This window comes from Terrapene carolina, unplaced genomic scaffold (assembly GCF_002925995.2).
Source record: "Terrapene carolina triunguis isolate 2854851 unplaced genomic scaffold, T_m_triunguis-2.0 Scaffold838, whole genome shotgun sequence".
NCBI lineage: Eukaryota > Metazoa > Chordata > Testudines > Emydidae > Terrapene > Terrapene triunguis.
In genome coordinates, this window is record NW_020665189.1 from 17,945,702 (window position 1) to 17,964,704 (window position 19,003).

The window sequence follows — 19,003 nt, forward strand, 5'->3', positions numbered from 1 at the left end:
GCCACGCTCGAAGTCACTGTGCCTGAGAGAGCTTTAAACCCTTTCTCCCCTGAATGCTGCTTATTGTTTTGCATGTCACTGAGGCTGGGCAGTGAAAATGGTTCGGCTTTCTGGTTCTCATGAGCCATGTAGCTAATCATCTAGATCGCTATTAACTGTGGCACTATTTCATATGTCTTGCTTATCTGTTAAGCACAGACAATCTGCCTGCTGGCGCTGGCCTGGGCCCGGAATACAAACAACCCCGCCCCCAGAAGTTTACAATCGAAGGCCTGGAGGCCCAATCCTGCCAAGTGCTGAGCAATTCCTGGGAGGCACTGGATGTGCTCCTCTCCGGGAGGCTAGCGAGTTCAGCCCCTCCCAGATACTCAGCCCTGGGCCCTAAAATCAGGGCTACATTGGCCACGCGGACATCTATGTATAACACTCTCATCCAAACGCTACCCCGGGCACAGCACTACAGCCCTTACTTCAGAAACGCGGCAGGGAAGTGTCTAAATCCAAGCCGGACCCGTTTGGGTTGGGATTTACACAAAGAGCGTGTGGACGCATTTAATTCGGTGCCATTCAGAAGTATTTTATTGCCAGGAGAAGTTGCGTAAGTGCCGCCGAAGAGCAGGCGAAGGGGCGGCCGGGTGCCTGGCGGAGGAGGCTAGCGCACAGCCAGCGCCGGCTGCCGCGGGCAGGGCTCCGCAGCGATCTCAGGGCGTGTGACTGTCAGAGCCCCTAGCCCCCCCGCACACGCAGCACAGTCACACGCGGGTGTTGGGCGCGGGGCCCGCCGCCCTCCGGGGCGAAGGAGAAGCCCTTCGGGGCACGGCTGCTTTCGGAGCCGTCAGCTTCTTAGAGCCGCCCGGGCAAGTCACGTCTCGGGGGGGAGAGGGGAGGGTCCGCCCGGCGTTGACAGGGGCAGCCGCCCATACCAACGGGTTCCTTTCAGAGGCGGAGCCAGAGCCGGCGGCGCGGTGCATTATGGGATAGTGGAGGAGAGGGGGAATGACTTGAGGCCTAGTTGGTAAACACGGAGTCGGGGCCTGTCTTGCGTCGTCTGCGCTCTCCGGGTAAGTCCGGCTGCGTCCCGCCTGCTGGCCTGGCCAGGTCCTATTCTCGAGCCTCAGGCGCTGCGGTCGCGTGGGGGGATAGCGTAGAGGCAGCCGCCGCCTGGACATGGGGTAGCGGAGCCAGGCCGAGGCACCGGGGTGGCAGTTGCCCTGCCGGGCTAGGCACAGCATAAACTCCCCCCCCCCGGAGTTTCCCTGGTGGGACCCACCCGCCTGGGATGGGGATCCATGGATGCGTGTCCCCCTGCCTCGGTGCTGGGAGCCCCTAGACCTCTGCCTACGCGCGATTCCCCGGGCCCTCCCGAATCACGGGTCCCCAATAACAGCGCAGGCCGGGCCATGTGAACAAGAACCGGCGTCGGGTCCCTGCCCCCAGCGGTTAGTCCCGGGAGAGTAGCAGGCTGGGGGGAGCGGCTGAGGCAGGTGTCAAGGGCTGCAGCTTGGGCTCTCTGAAAGGTTCGTGAGCCTGGTCAGTCCAAGGGCCAGCGACTAGCTGGTAACGAAACCAGGTGACTATCTCGTGATTTTTTCATAGAAGGCTTGTGTGATTTGAGACAGGATTCCTGAGTTCTATAGCCAGCTTTGCCCTGACTTGTCCTCTTGGGTAAAGTATCTGACCTTGCTGTTTTTCTGTCTGTAAGATTGGGATAACACTTATCAACTGCACCTGACTTTTGTGCAACTTTACCTTTTTTATGCATGCTCATAAAAGGCCCTGAAGTCTTTGCAAAAGTACTGCATAAGGGCATGGTGTCTGCTCGCATCCCAGAACAGAAGTTGGTCCAGTAAAAGATATTACCTCACCTAACTTATCTCTAAAGTATATCTTGTTCTTTACAAGAACTGTATTTTGTTACTACAGATCTATGATCTACTTGGCCACATTGATATGTTATTGATAGTCCTGAAAATACTTGCGCTGATTTTTAAAAACCTATTTTGTACAATTTTCTACTTCATTTGCAAGAGATAAGAAAGTATAGTGTATTGACTGCATTTTTCAGTACTAGTTGCTATACTTTCTTAACTGCTTAACATGGTTATAAATCATAAATGCCAGTGATTTTTGTCAAGCATATTGGCTTAACTAGAAAACTGGAAGGAACTAAGTGATGTGAAAAAATATAAAAGATTGTGATGTAAAATAAAAATAACTAATATATTAAAGATTGATTTTCCTTTAATTTTTAATAATTCTATATAGTGTTAAATCTATTGCCCTTTCCAATATATACCCATATGTGTTCATGTCAGAAGGAAAAAGACAATGGCGTCTGGGACTGTTGAAATAATTAACTCTACCCCTGCGGGAGGGTCGAATGATGTAAGCTTGGAGGAACCAAAGAAGATGACAAGAGAAGACTGGAGGAAAAAGAAGGAACTAGAGGAACAGCGAAAGCTGGGTAATGCGCCAGCTGAAGTGGATGAGGAAGGAAAGTAAGTTTCATCTAAGACTATGCTTGATTTTCTGTTACGATAAAACACACTTGCCCTTCTTATTACTAAAGAAAATGTTGAGGAAAATGGCTAAATTCCAGTAACGCCGGGGAGACTTTTTGTGAAAGCTGAACATCTTTAAAAGAAATTATACTGTTTTTCACTTATGCCACATTGTTTACATTTTTTGCGTGTGTCTAAATATTTTTAATATCTTTTTACAGAGATATCAACCCTCATATTCCTCAGTACATCTCTTCAGTGCCATGGTACATAGATCCTTCAAAAAGACCTACGTTAAAGCACCAGAGACCTCAGCCAGAGAAGCAGAAAGAGTTTACCTCATCTGTGGAATGGTACAAACGAGGGGTTCAAGAGGTAAAATATCTTTATGGTGTAGCAAAGATGAGACATATGGGACATTGTTTTGGGAAGGGAAGAATTGTGACAAATATATGAGAATCTTCTTTGAATGAAATTGATTTATCCTTGTGATGATTTTATTATGAAAAGTGTTTCACTATAACTAATCTAAGTTTTGGTAACTCTAGTGTTCAGTTTTGTCCCCACTTATCCCACATAGAAATATTTGTTCCTTCTTTTTCACTTGCTGGAAGAGCTGCACCCCTACACACAAAGATTGAAGAGCAATAACAGTATATCTAGTCTTTTTTTTTCTGTTGTGATCTTATCTGACTACTGGAAAAAAAATTGAAGCAGAATATTAGTTTCTCTCTTCATAGAGGAAAAATTGGGGATGTGCACTGTATTTTAGTGTAAGAATTGCCAAGAACGGCTCCCAATCAGTTTGATCATCGTTCTCCTTTGATATCCAGTGGTTTCCTTAACTGTATTAAAGAAATGTAAAATTTCCTGTAATCTCTCAGTAACCCTAAAATGGTGTTGGATTGTAATCCAGAGATTTAATTTAGTAGTTTATTTAGACACAGTGCTCCACTAATAGGCTTCAGATCTTTTCTAAAGGGACTGTTTCTGTGAGAATAGTTCAGTCTTTATTACTGTTTTGATTCTCTGCATCTGTACAAAGATCCAACAAGGGTGGAATTGCTTTCACTTTTCTTGGTAATGTAGAAACTGCTACTAATAACTGAAATGAGACCACTGTTTTAAAATAGGTCATTAAATAGCAATCAAATTAAATTACTTTAATTTACATGCAAAACTGAATGTATTTAATTGAATAATCTAGTCTAGAAGAAAAAATTCTGAGAGCTCAATCCAGCACTATTGAAATCAGTGGGAGTTTATAGATTTCTATTATCGATTCTTCTGAAATATTCCCTCTGGTTCTGTACTGATTGGGCAGAGTGGGGGAGTGAAAGGGGAAACCTTTGCCATAGGCTTTCCAGAGCATTTGGGAAACAACTGAAACTGTGTTTTGGCTTTGTAGAGCTGATTTTGTGTACACAGATTCACCTTCACTTAATCAGGCTAATGAAAAATGCAAATAAGCCAAAGCTGGTTATTGGGAATGTGTGTGTCAGTCATGCTATTTATATCACAGTGTTTGTTCCCTTATGTTTAGAATGCTGTTACAACTAGGTACCGCAAAGGAGCCTGTGAGAACTGTGGTGCAATGACACATACAAAGAAAGACTGCTTGGAGGTAAACCTGACTATTTTTGGTGTCTGACTGTTTCTTGGAAAATATTGCTGTGAATTTGCATTGGTGGAAAATATGTAGTTTGGCACATCTAAACTGGCTCTTCAAAGTGATTTTAATCTATCTCTCAAATACAGTTTGAGATGTTTGAAGGCTATTGAATGAAACCAGTTTTAGGTAGGAGGAATATGTAGGGAAAAAACTCAGTTACCATATCAAAAGACTTATCTTTTCAAGGTATTATGGGTCAACCCATATATATATATAAAAACATTTGCCAATATGGTTAAGAAAACGGACTTCCGTCTACAACATCTCACCCACGCTTTTCATTGTACACCTCTACCCCGATATAACGCTGTCCTTGGGAGCCAAAAAATCTTACTGCGTTATAGGTGAAACCGCGTTATATCGAACTGGCTTTGATCCGCCGGAGTGCGCAGCCCCGCCCCCCTGGAGCGCAGCTTTACCGCATAATATCCGAATTCATGTTATATCGGGTCACGTTATATCGGGGTAGAGGTGTATAATTTATTGAAGTAATTGTCTTACACTGCTTTGGGTCAAGCACAGCCCAGGATACCTTTTTCAGCTCCAAATCTGTTAAAATGGGATTTCTTGAAAGAACTCTTAAATGTCTGATGATGGGACACCAACTTCAATCTGTTCAGTTTAAAAAGTAACTTTATGTATGGCATTTGCCTCTGAGTCTTCATGCCAACTTTTTTTTGGTGGTTTTTACAATCACACTTTATTTAAAAAAAAAAAAAAAACTTTTTTTTCTCTCTCCTTTTTTTCTCTCTCCTATGACCCACAAAAACAGGGGAAACTGACACAGGCTTTGCTCACATGTATGACTTTGCAGAAATCCTCTTATCTTTGTTCTAGCACTGGACTGGTACAGCTCCACCAGCTCTAGTGTAGACCAGCATTGTTCTACACTACTTGTGTTCTCCAGATCTCCTCTGATTGGCATTAGTAGTCAAAAACACCATTGTTAATCTATACTAGCCTTCTTGCCTTTTCTAGAAGTGATCCAATAGTGGGAGAATTCCGAAAAACTACCTCTGTTGATGCAGCCTAACTGTCTAAACAGGAAATGCACAGTGTAGGAACTGAAAACTAATCTTCCAGTTAGATTTCTTTTAGGTGTTGGCAGCAGTAGATAAAATAAAAGCAGCTACACTTTTGTCAGTTGTTTTAAGTCAATACCTTTTTAAGCCGACTTCAGTATATAAAATCTAGAAGTAATAATGGACGTACATTTAGAACTGTAGGTTGCAAATAGTGTATTGTCAAGGTATCTAAGAAGAATTAAGTTTTTTTTTAAAAGAGATGTATATAGGTGAGTAATGTGGCTGTCCTTTAGACTAAAATAATTCAAAGGTAATGGTGGTTTCCCTTTTTCAGAGACCTAGGAAAGTTGGAGCAAAATTCACAGGCCTTAATATTGCATCAGATGAACATGTGCAGCCTACACTAATGTTTGATTATGATGGGAAGAGAGATCGTTGGAATGGTTATAACCCAGAAGAGCACATGAAGATTGTAGAAGAATATTCCAAAGTTGACTTGGTATGTAGGTATTTAGGTGAATAGACTTACTAAACATTCTTCAGTATGTGCTGCATTCATAATCCAAAAGATATGTGGATTCTCTCTTTGGTTGCTTAGATTTCTTTTCTTGTTGAACTAAAAACTCAAAAATAAAAATGGAATTGCAGGGGGATTCACCCTGTAAATGAACTGCAGGTCAGAGTTGCATACACTATTGCAAGCACTTCTTACATTGACTTAATTTTTCTGTATGTATAATCACCCACAGTAAATACTTGATATGGGGTAGTTAATATTGATAATGATTTACCACAGAATTAAAATATTTGAGGTTAGCTGGACTTTTAACGTTTTCAGTAGCAGATATGAATGCCAATGCTGAAAGCAGACACTTTTTTTTTTTTTAATTTTAACTCAGTGAAACTGACATGCCTTACTGTGTAAGCCCAATGAGCCAGAGTATTTTAGAGAGTATGGATCTGTCAACTTACTTATATTAAGTAAACTGGTTGTGACAGTAAGATAGCCTTTAGATAGTCTTCCCTCCCTCGAGTGATGTAGCCAGTAGCTAGGGATTTGGAAGAGCAGTATGAAGACAAACATTGGGGCACTGGATCCTTTGGATAAGTCTACACTGCAATAAAACACCTGAGGCTGGCCCAAGTCAGTTGACTCAGGCTTGCGGGGCTATAAACTTGCAGTGGAGATGTTTGGACTGCGGCTGGAGCGTGGGCTCTGAGACCTTTTTCCAGGTCTCAGAGCCCCGGCTCCAGCCCAAACTGAAACATCTACATTGCAATTTTTTTAGCCCCACAAGCCAACCCCTGCAAGTCTGAGTCAGCTTGTGTTTCATTGCAGTGTAGACATAGACTCATAGAAAGTCCAGGGTTGGAAGGGACCTCAGGAGGTCATCGAGTCCAACCCGCTACTCAAAGCAGGACTAAGCCCCAATTTTTGCCCCAGATCCTTAAACGGCCATCTCAATGATTGAACTCACAACCTTGGGAGTAGCAGGCCAATGCTCAAACCACTGAGCTATCCCTCCCCCGCCTTGAGTGGCTATCAAAGCTGGAGTTGGTTGGTAGCAACAAATTCAGGTCCTAACTAGTGCATTTAAAGTTCTAAATGCACCCAGAGGTGCTTATGATGAGTGTTTCTGATAAATCACTTTTATTTAACAAAACAAAATAAAAACACTCTTTCCATATTTAGGCTAAACGTACTCTGAAAGCCCAGAAGTTGCAGGAAGAGTTGGCTTCAGGAAAACTGATGGAGCAGGTGGTAAGTAAGCTTAAAACCTGGCACATTTTTCTTAAAACTGAAACAAAAAAAGTGCCTTTTTTTCCTTTTCTGAATAGAACAGGTCATCTCTGCCTTCAGATGCTGGTAGCCCAAACAACTAGTAGAGGGCATTACAACATAAATATTTACTTCATTTGCTGTCTTGTATCTTTTTGTGTGTGTGCAGATCTGAAGCTTCTGTTTTGCATCTGCTTGCTTTTCAGCATATGCCGTTGGTAGGAGTAGCACCTAGCACTGGGGCACGGGATAGAGCAGTGATTTTTTTTGTCTGTTGGGCATTTTTGTGAAGTCTGTTTATCCTATATTGTCCAATACTCTAATCCTTTTTATAAAGTAAGTACACTAACTAACAAGAAAAATATACCTGTATCAAGAAGTACTTTAAAATACTCTGAATTAAGTGAAAAAGGGTTAATCTTTGCTTCCTAGTAAGGCTCCCGTGTCCTGACAATTGATGGCCTTGCCAAGACATGCAAAACCGAGCTTAGAGAATCTTGCTGTCTGTTAGTAACTTTTATTCAGGGAAATACTTAGACTTAAGAGGTTTTATATTATTTTACTAACTTTCTAATTATGAAATCTTCCCATGAATTGATTTGTCAATGGTTAGTATAAACATGTATGAACTCGGTTCACTATCTGAAATCCACACTTTACAGCTTGTTCAGTTTTTTGTGCCAGTATTTGCAGGTTCTTGGTTAAGCTTTATTTTGAGGTTGGGGAATATCAACACACTTTCCTCTTGGCTTGCAGATCTCTTTGCCATGGCTTTAGTTTTCATTTTCCTTCTCACTAGTGGCTCTTGGATTATAATTAGGGCCTTAGTAATTAAATTAACTGAATATTCTTGTAAGAGGATTTAATGGTAACTTTGCATGTCTTAAAAAAAATTAAACATAAAGAGATGGCTATAAGTGAGGGTAGTTCTCGGAATATAATATACTGTATTTACTCTATTACTGATCAACAACAAACCAAAGAATTTATGCCATTTGTCTTCCATTTTCTAGGGAATGTAACAACAAATTTTGTGCCTAGATGGCAGAGTAAACTTGGTCTCTAATCCTGACACAGGTTATACTCTTCTTCCTAAGGACTAAACAGAACAATCAGAGCTAATTAAAGATAGCTCCCATCTCTTTCCTTCTCCCTTCCCCAGCAGGAACCTCCATCTCCCTTTCAGAGCCAAAAGGAAGGCCTTGTCATTCCCCAAAACAAGCCATTCTCTGAGGGTGAAGAACTTCATGCTCTTTGTTTCCCTTCTCTGAGTGGTCAGACACACTCTCCATAGTTTCATCCCAATGCCAGATCTTCTTCAGCCTCCCCCGGTGACTCCTGGCACGAGGGAGGTGGCAGAAGTGGAGCATGTTAAGAATGCAGGGAAAGATTTCTGGGCGAGGGAATATGGAGTGGGACTAGATGGGTTTTTCCCAGGACTCCTGGTCCTTCCTCCAGTGTCCATGGATCTTCCCTCCTCCTCCACTCCAGAGGTCACCTCAACCTGGAAATTAATTGGTCCCTGTTAAAACACTTTAGCTGGCTTCCTCTGGGTTAAACTATGGGTTCTGGTCTCTAAACAAAAATGACCAAGGTACTTTGCAACCCTGTTAAATCATCAATTCCTAAATACTTTTTTTTTTTTTAAATAACTTGAAATGTTAAGGTCTCATGAGAACTTAATTTGGAACTATCAGTGTTGATAGACAGTAGAACTGACTTTATGCAACACTCTCACAGTTCAGGGACTCATCACTCTTGTGAGATATATAGTGGCTTGATGTGAAAATAATTAAAATATTTCTCAAAAAGGTTTCTGTGCTGTAAGAGGCTTGTAAACTTTCAAGCAAAAAATGTATATCACAATGATCTGTTCTGCAGTTTGTTCCATGGTTATCACATTTGTCTTCCACTGCCTTTGGGATAAGCCCTGCTTTGATTGTTTGTCCAACAATTTCCTCTACTTCCCCCTCCCAAATCTCTTCCCACCCTAAAGTTTTGTATTTTCTGCTCATGTGCTTTTTTTTTTTTTCCCCCCTGCAGAACTCCCCAAGACACCACTGGGAAGAGGAGGAATCAAATTCACAGACAGTAAGACACTTATCAAATGCATCACTCAAGGGAAGGAAAACCAGATGCTGGAAGGGGTTGGAATAGGACCTGCTGTGGTGGCTTCATGCCATCTATGGATTCCTTGAGCAATGGGAGCTCAGCAGGGGCCTGGAGTTACTGGCTTTGCAGCTGCTTTGTGCTCCCAGAGTGGTGTAAAGCAGCTGGAGTTGAGTTCCAGGATCTGGCTCTTTGTCTTTGAATCTTATTGTGGTATTAACTCTTAGAAACAAGTTGTCAAGCAGGAGAATAACTGACTTGTAAAGAAAATCCAGGTCATATCAAGAATAGTGGCCATATTTTTTATTGCAGTTTTATTTTAAGTGTATTTTAACTCTTAGGTCTCATAAATAGAAATGGAAATCCTGTAACAGATTTATTTCTAAATTTTTCAATGTCACTGTAGAATAGATTCTAACACTTAACCCAGAATTTACATTGCAAATGCCTAATTAGAGAAACTGGGGGATGGGATGAGGGGTTCTTGAAATTTTTTTTTTAAACTAATCAATTTAAACTAATAATCAGGTTGTTGTATTTATTTCTAGATTGAACACCCATCATTCTACTTAGTAGTTTTCTGACTCTGTTTTCAGGAAAGAGATCATAACAGTGAAGATGAGGATGAAGATAAATATGCAGATGATATTGACATGCCTGGACAGAACTTTGACTCTAAAAGACGTATTACAGTCCGAAACTTGCGTATTCGGGAAGACATTGCTAAAGTAAGCCACAGCAAATGAACTGGGTTATATTATTATGACTTTTCTATTTTTAAAAAAAAATGTATTTATATAACCTATTGTTTCTAAGGTTGTGTTCTCTTAACTAGTAGTTACTACTAGTGGACTCAGTGTGGGGCTTGGAGCCTGTGGACTTAGTTTCTGTTCCCAGCTTTGCCATTGATCTTTCTATGTCACCTTGGGTAACTCAAGACCTCCCTTTACCCGTTTCCCCTTCTGTCAACATATAAAAATTCTGACTTTTAGATAGTGCTTTTCACCTACAGAGCATCAGGTGCTTTACAAAGGTAGGTGACCTATCATGGTTATCCCAACTTAAAGGAAGCTGCTTTAATAGCAGTTGGAGGCATGTCATCTAACACTTTTAAAGTATCTATGAAGGGATTACAGTAATATTTTCAGTTCTGTTAGAATCCCAAATTTCTAAGTAAACATTTTGTATGTCTCCTTATTTTAGTACTTGAGGAATCTAGATCCAAATTCTGCCTATTATGATCCCAAAACGAGAGCAATGAGGGAGAATCCATATGCCAATGCAGGCAAGAATCCGGACGAGTAAGTTTTAAACTGGGATTTTGCTACACATCTATAACGAAATGAGATAAAGTTTAAATTGTCTTAATATTAAGCTTGTTTCTCTTTGCTGTCCTGTGTATCTTGCTACCAATGAGCGACTAGTCAGTTATGGAGGAGGGAACCTTTTAATAATTTCTTGGTTATGTTCTTCTGCTTATTTTGTTTTTTTTTCTAACTTACAAGATGACACACACAATGCTGATGAGGATCATTTTGTTGAGTATTGGTACTTAAAGGGATCTTGTCAATTTAATTACCCATGGGATTGATACTAATTTTTTTAGTACAAATTGTAACGTGGGCAGAACAGCAAATTGCAGGTTACAGCAGAACCCCTCTATAGTAGAGGTGGTATCTCTAGACCAAAGTGATGTATATGTAAATGTATTTCAATAGTTGGATGTTTGCAGCTATTCTCCTCTTGACCTGCAATTATCACAGCAAAAATACTCCCAAATTCAGATATCCCACTGTCCAGAAATTGAACTTCATACTTCCCTGTCAAAGACTTGTTAGAATCCATAGGTTGGCCTCTTGCTCCCCGGACCAGTAAGCATTCAGAATGTTGCAGAGCTAATATGTTAAGTCTCAGGGAGAAAGCAGAGGAGTAGTGATGTGAATAACATTTATGTGTTCTTCTGTGGCCCAGGTAGGGAATAGAAACAATGTTGCAGGAGGGTCTTACCATTTGGGGAGTGTTGGTGACATGTCCTTTTCAAGGAAGAGAGATTCAAAGTTACGACAGTAACAAGATGCCAAAAATGGATGAAAGAACTTAACAGGGAGGAAGGGTGTTGCACATTACTTAAATAATTGGGGGGTTTTTTTGTTTTTTTTGTAGAGTCGGTTATGCAGGTGACAATTTTGTTCGTTACACTGGAGATACCATTTCAATGGCACAAACTCAGTGTAAGTATTTCATTAAGTCAGAAAAATCATACCTTAAAAATTGAAGTGCCATATTTCTGTGCCAAGGAAGAAATGTATCTTGTTACAGATCAACTTGACTGCATGATGACTCTTAGACAAAGAACAGATTAAAGGTGTTATTTGAAAAGCATGTATAGGATTCAGAATGATCATTTAATTAAGTGATGGCTCTTTGTTTTATATATAGTGTTTGCTTGGGAGGCTTATGACAAAGGCTCTGAAGTTCATCTTCAAGCAGACCCTACAAAACTGGAACTCCTGTACAAATCCTTCAAGGTGAAAAAAGAAGATTTTAAGGAACAGCAGAAAGAAAGCATCCTAGAAAAGGTAACAAAGACAAATGCCCAACAAACAAGAATGCTGTAAAGAGGGGGTCCAGCTTGGGTTTTTGCTTTTTTCATTAAAAAAAAAAGCACACATTAATAATGCTGGTCAAACCACCTGTTAACCTGATCAAACTCTAAAATTATGTAGCCTTTATACCTGTTGTGTCTGGTAAGTTATTTAATATAGACACATCAGTATAGTTGAAGGTCAGTTAGCATTTCTTTCTCTATGGTCACGGGCCTCAGCTGTCAGAATTTACCTCTGGTGAAAACTTGGCAGTGTAAGATGTGGGGGTCCAGATTTATGTTTTAAAATACATACAAGTGGTGGAAAATAGTCTCTGTATTGTTAAAATTGATCTTTTAGGAAGAAGGTAACTTGGGATAGTTTAGACTAAGTATTTGCAAATATGTCACAACTCATACAAAATAAATGCTTTTCAAAATCTTATTTTTCAGACTTTGGTATCGCCACAATGAGCGCTGTGTCCTTCTATATAAACATTTTTCTATTTTGCTGTATTATTATCAATTTTACTTAGACAACGTGGTAAAAATCATGAAGATGCTAACATTTGTTAAGCACAAGTTGACAACAAACAACATATTGTCTAATTGTTCTATACTTGGATTGTTTTTCTAACTTTGTTTTGCTTTGAAAACTTCTAGTTATTTAAACAAGATTTTCTATACTTAAATTGGGATATATCACTGGAGCTGGCAATATTTCTCCAAACAAAAAAAATATGAAGAGTTACCACTGTAGCAGAAAATAGGATCTTTAGCTAGCAAGTCAGAAGCACAAAAAATTGATCACATTTTCCGTTTTAGTGTTCTGAGCACTTGCATAGCACCCAAAGCACAGGGAAGGTAGTGAGGTGATAAGTTTCAAATGCAGATAGATACAGTTGCAAGTCTAAATGACTTTTTTTGCTATAGATCTTCAAAAATGTTGCTTGTATTGTTGTAGTATGGAGGACAAGAACATCTAGACGCTCCACCGGCTGAACTGCTGTTAGCCCAGACAGAAGACTATGTGGAATATTCTAGACACGGAACAGTCATCAAAGGACAAGAGAAAGCTATTGTCCGTTCTAAGTATGAAGAGGATGTAACTATTAACAACCACACAGTAAGCACCTAGACTGAGAAACAATAGCAAGAGCTAAATTTCCTGGTAAAGCAGAGGAAATATGACCAAGTGCCATGGGAACCGATGCACTGTCACTAAAGTAGTGAACTTATCTTTTTGGATAAATTGCTTGCTTAAGTCTCTCCCTCCAAGCAGGAGAATTTAATTACCTTTAATAGGAGCTGTGTGTGAATGAAGTGGAGAGTATGTGGGGAACTTTCACAGGCACAAATGGCAGTCATGCTTCCAACTCCCCTTGAGTTGTTCCGGGAGTTGGGCACCTAGCTGTCCTTTGCCTTTGAAAATCTCCCCCACATGCTAATTCTTGTAGATCTTCAACGTTCATCAGTTTTCCCTCCTAAGATTTTTGAATGATCTACTACTTTTCTGAAAAGAGTTAAACAAAAATCTTGTATGATTTGCAATGTTTCTGTTATATGATTGCTTCAGTACTGTCTCTGTCTTGCAGTGTATATGGGGTTCATATTGGAAGGAAGGCAGATGGGGATATAAATGCTGCCACTCGTTTGTCAAGTATTCCTATTGTACAGGAGAAGCTGGGAAAGAAATCGCTGTAAGTAACATTTCATTTTTAGACATTAGAACAATGGGATGCTGCTATAAAAATATCTAAAATAAGGCTAGTAATTCAACTTGTCTTTCCATTTTGGTATACGCATAGTGAGTTTTCATGCCCTTTCTTTTATCTTCATTATGCAGAATACTGCATCAGACTTACCTGAGGAAAAACCTACAGAGGAAGAGTATATGGCAAAATCCAAAACGTTGATGGAGGTGGGTTACCTCCCCTCCCACATGTCTTCCCTTTATAAAAGGAAAACTACTTTAAAAGATTGTGGGAAGGAAGATTTTTACATTCTGTTTCTGGAGTTTTAAAAGGTGGAGTGGTGTAGTGACTGTACTACAAAGTTGCATGGGCCATCTCTTCTGAGCTTGACTAGGAGATTTATAAAGTATTGGATCATTAATGTCTCTCAATGTTCCCAACTAAACTCCTGAGATATAGAGTTGATAGACCCTAGAGATAAGTTCCTTGGACATGCATGTGTATAACCCTTGGCATTTCAGGCTGAAACTCCTGCTTTTCTACCTCCAGATACATCAAGAAAAACAGAAAGATGAGAAAAAGAAGAAAAAGAAGAAGCAAAAGAAGAGTCCAAATTCAGATAGTGAGGGTGAAGAGAAAAAGAAACATGAAAAACTGAAAAAGGTGCACTGTGTTTTTTCAGACAGTGTTCTTGTTCGTATTAAGAAATATTTGGTCAGTAGTATGAGGGTCCCAAAATCATGGTTCTTGTGGCATTGTATATAGGTTTTCTCTGCTGTTGACTCTGAGTTGAAGTGACTTTTAGACAGAGTTGTTTAGCTGCTTTGAAGTAAATGGTTAGAACAGTGGGTGGTGATAGCAGAAAAGTGGAATACTAACCTAATTAATTGTGTGAAACTAGGTGGGGAACAAACCAACAAAATCCCTCTCTCCTTAAAGTGCTTTTTATCCCAAAGAGAAAACTAGGCCCTATCCTGAAATTGGTGTGCATGAGTAGATTACGGCAACTGTACAAAGTCCCAATGAAGTCATTGAATGGGGCTCCACAGAAATACAGCAGTCTGCCCGTGTACTATCAGTTACAGCATGGGAGTCTTACACTGATATACTATACTTCAGCCATCTTTTGGATAAACCACAGCTTCTGATGAATAGCAAACAGTAGCACTACAGTAGGGAAGGAATATTTAATGTTTTTAAAAAACAAAAGGGGAAAAAGCTATCCTTGTTCAGTCTGGATGAAATTCTCAAGCTCTTAAGTCACTAAAATGCTTTAGAGAATTTCACCCTATACCTAAACTTAGCTGAAAATTCAGGAATCCTTAAAATTACTACACCCTAACATCCTACATTTACACAAATTTTAAAATGGCTAAATTAAATAATACTGTGAACAGAGAAAACTGACAGCAAAATTAAAACATTAAGTGTGACAAATGCTAATTTGGCACTGTAGTTGGCGGTTAAACACTTAAGGCTTGTAGGTGTAAAATGAGAACTAGCATTAGCTGTTTTTGTGTGGATTATAGAACCCCACTGTTCTGTATGCTATTGGTGTTTTAGTTAAAGTACTAGAAATCTGTCATGATGGTTACCTCGTTTCTGCTTTTCTTCAGGCATTAAATGCAGAAGAGGCTCGTCTCCTCCAGGTTAAAGAAATCATGCAGTTAGATGAGAGGAAGAGGCCATATAACAGCATGTATGAAACACGGGAGCCTACAGAAGAGGAAATGGAGGCTTATAGAATGAAACGCCAAAGGCCTGATGATCCCATGGCCCCCTTTCTTGGACAGTAATTACGTGAAAGACATTCCAGCACACAGTTCTTGGCTATTGTATATGATACTTGGTAAACCAGTAACTGGAACTTTTCTGCCCACGTTTCTGTAAAAAACTGCACAAGTCTGCTTTGCAGAAATGGCCTGATTTTTGCCAGGGAAAAGAAGTCTATGAATGAAGTTAACGGCTGGTGCTATAAGCATACTAGTGCTTTCTTTTTTTAAAAAAAGTATATTTGGTACAGACTTGTACTACTGAAAGGGTAAATGGATACCTTCTAAAATTCATCATAACAAGTAATGGGAGAGAGGAACCTATCAATTCAGGAAAACAAACTGCATCTAAACCAGTTGGCCAGCAGGTGTCACTGTTACGTAATAATTGATGAATTTAACACACAGACTATGTCTACACTAGGGACCTTACAGCAGAACAGCTGTATCGCTGCAGCTGCGCCACTGTAAGATCTCCTGTGTAGCCGCTCTATGCCAGCAGGAGAGAGTTCTACAGCTGGCATAACTAAACCAGCCCCAACAAGCAGCGGTAGCTATGTCGGCGGGAGCCACTTGTCGGTGAAACTTTTGTTGGTTGGGGGGAGGGGGGTATTTTTTTCACACTCCTGACCAACAAAAGCTTTGCTGACAAAAATGCTGATATAGACAAAGCCTTAAAAGTGGTAGACTGTAACATCTCTTAAGACTTTTCTTATATGTGGCTCAGTAAGGGGGAAAAGTAATTCTTTATCATTTTGATAATTTTAGGAATGCAAAAATGTATAAAAACTGATGTGATTGGATGTACAGACTTGGCTGAATGTAATATAAAAGTTAATGCTGTCTGTTAATTGGGAATATTTGACTCTCTCTTGTCCTGAAGGGTTACAAGAAGCTGATATTCTACACAGAGCTTTGAAATTCTTACTGTGTTTTAGCTAACAATGTAGCCTTATATGCATACACCCCATATGCAATGCTGAGATCCCGTGAGATAAATTGCATTTATCATGAAACTTTGACTGCTTCACCTGCTCTGTCACTACTCATGCATATCCAACAAAATTCAGTCTCACATTCCAAACATTTGAGCAGTTCAATCAGCCAACATTATTATTGTATTTTAAAAATAAAAAATGACCACATTTCTTTAACCCTTTGCTCCTACCAAAATTCCATCTTGCAATGTGCAATATTCAGTGATGGGTTTAAGGTCCAATATCTTATGGTATCTCAGTTAAAAATATGCTATCTACACAGTTGGAAAGTTGTGATTTCCAAAGAGGCAGAGATGCAACTTTTGGTTCTGTCCCTGGATGGCTGAGATATTGGATATGACACTTTCAGTGTAAACTTTTAAACATTTATAAGAAATATATAATCTCTCTCTCTCTTCCTCAAAAGTCTGTATGGGTAAATTAATATTAACATAACCTGACTTTACAGCTAGAAGGATTAAGAAAGTAGTCCCAGCAGCATGTTTAAAACATGTAATATCATTTTTTCTCTTAAATATATGGGTATATTGATTTCTAGCGGTGTGATATAGAAATCTTTATTAGCATTCTTTGAGTTATGCAGGTCATCCCTGAATAGCAAAGTCATTCACGTGGGAGTCCTACTCACATGCTAATAAAATCTTTTCTACCATAACCATATTTTTCTTTTTTTAATATTTTATAAATAGAAGCCCAATTACAATGTAGAAAAAAATACTCTGTGCCATAATACTATTTCAAATAACTAGGAAAGTTATGGTATCATTATCCGTTAAAATCCAGTGTGTTACAGTATACAGTTGGGTTGATTTCTTGTCACTCCATTTTGTATTGCATTTGTCTTGTCCCTGTTTTTAACACTCCTATCAGTTCTGGAGCATCTTTTACTGTCAGACCATTCTGAATCGTACAAAAACTTCAATAAAAAATAAAATAAGCTACATCTATCTAACATGTAATGCAAGCAAGAGAAAAGAAAAGCTTTAACGATGAAGAGTGCTGGTTCTGTGGGTGGTTTAATTTAAAAAACACAACACAGATTTAGCAAGTCAGCTAGAGTTTAGAGTAAGATGCATCCCTCCAGGATAGAATCTGGCTCTAGACAAAACTCTTACGACTAGCAGCATAATTTCTCAATTCCCTTTTCATCAGCTCCCTCAATTTCCTTTGATACTGTCACACTGTGTGGTGTGGGTCTGGGAGTGTCTCATGATTGTGAGTGCCTACCTCCCGGGCAGACTGTCGAAAACAGTGCATATACCACCAATTTGGTTATGTTCTATAATTAGATTTCACCAAGCCAGTAACAAATGTGAACTCCTGGCTCACTGTAACAGTCTCACCATGGAGTCATAGACAGTCCCCTTAGGGGCTCCAGTCTATCTTGCCACCTAGGCAGCCTGGACATAGTGATAAATAGTCACACCAAAAATCACACTATATTCTGATCCCAAGACACCAGTCACTTACCCCAGATCAATTAATACCCTAGATCAGTGGTGGGCAGCCCATCGGCCACACGTAACCTGGCAGGGGAATCCTGCTGGCGGGCCGAGAGACAATTTGTTTACATTGGCATGGCTGCCTGCAGCTGCCAAGCGTCGTGGTTCGCTGTTCCAGGAAAATGGGAACTGTGGGAAGCAGTGGCCAGCATGTCCCTGCAGCCTGCGCCGCTTCCCGCAGCTCCCATTGGCTGGGAATGGCAAACCGTGGCCACTAGAAGCTGTGGGCAGCCGTGCCTGTGACGGTCAATGTAAACAAACTGTCTTGCGGCCCACCAGGGGATTACCCTGGCAGGCCGCAAGTTGCCCACCACTGCCCTAGATCTTATACCAAAGACTATGCCTGTAGCCAGTCTTGTAATAAACTATCTAAAGGTTTATTAAGTAGGAAAGAGAAATGAGTTATTTACAGGTTAAAGCAAGCAAACACACACAAATGAGTTACCATCTAAATCCAAAGAGCGACAGTTGTGATCTGTCAAGTCAAAGTGTCAATTCAGGGTAGACCCCAGGGGTAACCCCTGGAGACCTCTGGCTTTAGCGTGGCTTCTCTGGCCATGTTAGAGTTCAAACAGCAAAGAGATAAACAATCTTCACATCAACTATTTTTATTTTCCTCTGCCATCATTAAGAATGATAGAATGAGTTCTTCTGCACTTCTCCATGGGTGCAATAGGGCCGTTAACCAATCCTTTGTATTGCAATGTTCCTTGAGGCCCATCTCATTTTGATAGTTCTTGGTGGGTGAGGGGGAGGAGCAACACGCTTCCCATCTAGGTTCACAAATTTAGAGCAAACATTTTTAAAGTTATAAAGCAAAACTTACATATTTCCTTATAGGCTGGAATACAGACATTACAAGTAATGGATGCAGCAATTTACAAGCATTTCATAGAGTCTAAACACTAAATACATTCTTATAAGACTAATACCTACTGGTCTGGTCTCCAGCTATGAGTTTGTCAGTTCTTAGCTAGTGCCTTTAATCTTGGCAAGAGCTGGCACCTGGTCTGCCAGTGTCACAGATACATTCTGTCAATTTGCCTCCACTTAGTTCACCAAATTTAATGCTGGAAATAGGAAGCTTGCTGGTTCATTTAAAAGGGAATACATAACACCCAGGCAAAAATGTTGCTGGATTAATTTTTTGCTGAAGCCAAAACAAAACAGAATCTAATACAATATGGTACCTCTTCAAAGCCTTCAGTGAGGCTCACCAGATAGCAGTGTCCCATATTGCTTTGAAATTAAAGTATGAGGTGTGGTGATCTTCGTGCGATCTCTAATGAGTCAGAGCTGGATGGGTGAAACCCAGTTCTAGGTAAGCCATGAGAGCCTTGGTACCAGGAAAGGCAGTAGTAGATGA

The 19,003-nt window shown here is 40.2% G+C and overlaps 1 protein-coding gene across 2 annotated transcripts; it reads left to right on the forward strand.

Moving 5' to 3' along the window:
* Window positions 1-963: 963 nt before the first annotated feature.
* Window positions 964-15,988, forward strand: SLU7 (SLU7 homolog, splicing factor). Of its 2 annotated transcripts, none has more exons than XM_024211920.3 (16): window positions 964-1,061; window positions 2,316-2,498; window positions 2,723-2,876; window positions 4,045-4,125; window positions 5,533-5,697; window positions 6,892-6,960; window positions 9,022-9,069; window positions 9,684-9,815; window positions 10,291-10,388; window positions 11,251-11,318; window positions 11,527-11,666; window positions 12,636-12,797; window positions 13,267-13,371; window positions 13,518-13,592; window positions 13,915-14,028; window positions 14,982-15,988. In XM_024211920.3, the coding sequence occupies exons 2-16, from the start codon at window positions 2,329-2,331 to the stop codon at window positions 15,159-15,161; spliced, it is 1,761 nt and encodes a 586-aa protein (XP_024067688.1). In that variant the 5' UTR covers window positions 964-1,061; window positions 2,316-2,328; the 3' UTR covers window positions 15,162-15,988. The 2 variants fall into 2 exon arrangements, with proteins under 2 accessions (XP_024067688.1, XP_024067689.1); XM_024211921.3 differs by having other exon boundaries at window positions 982-1,061; window positions 2,319-2,498.
* The last annotated feature ends 3,015 nt before the right edge of the window (window positions 15,989-19,003 follow it).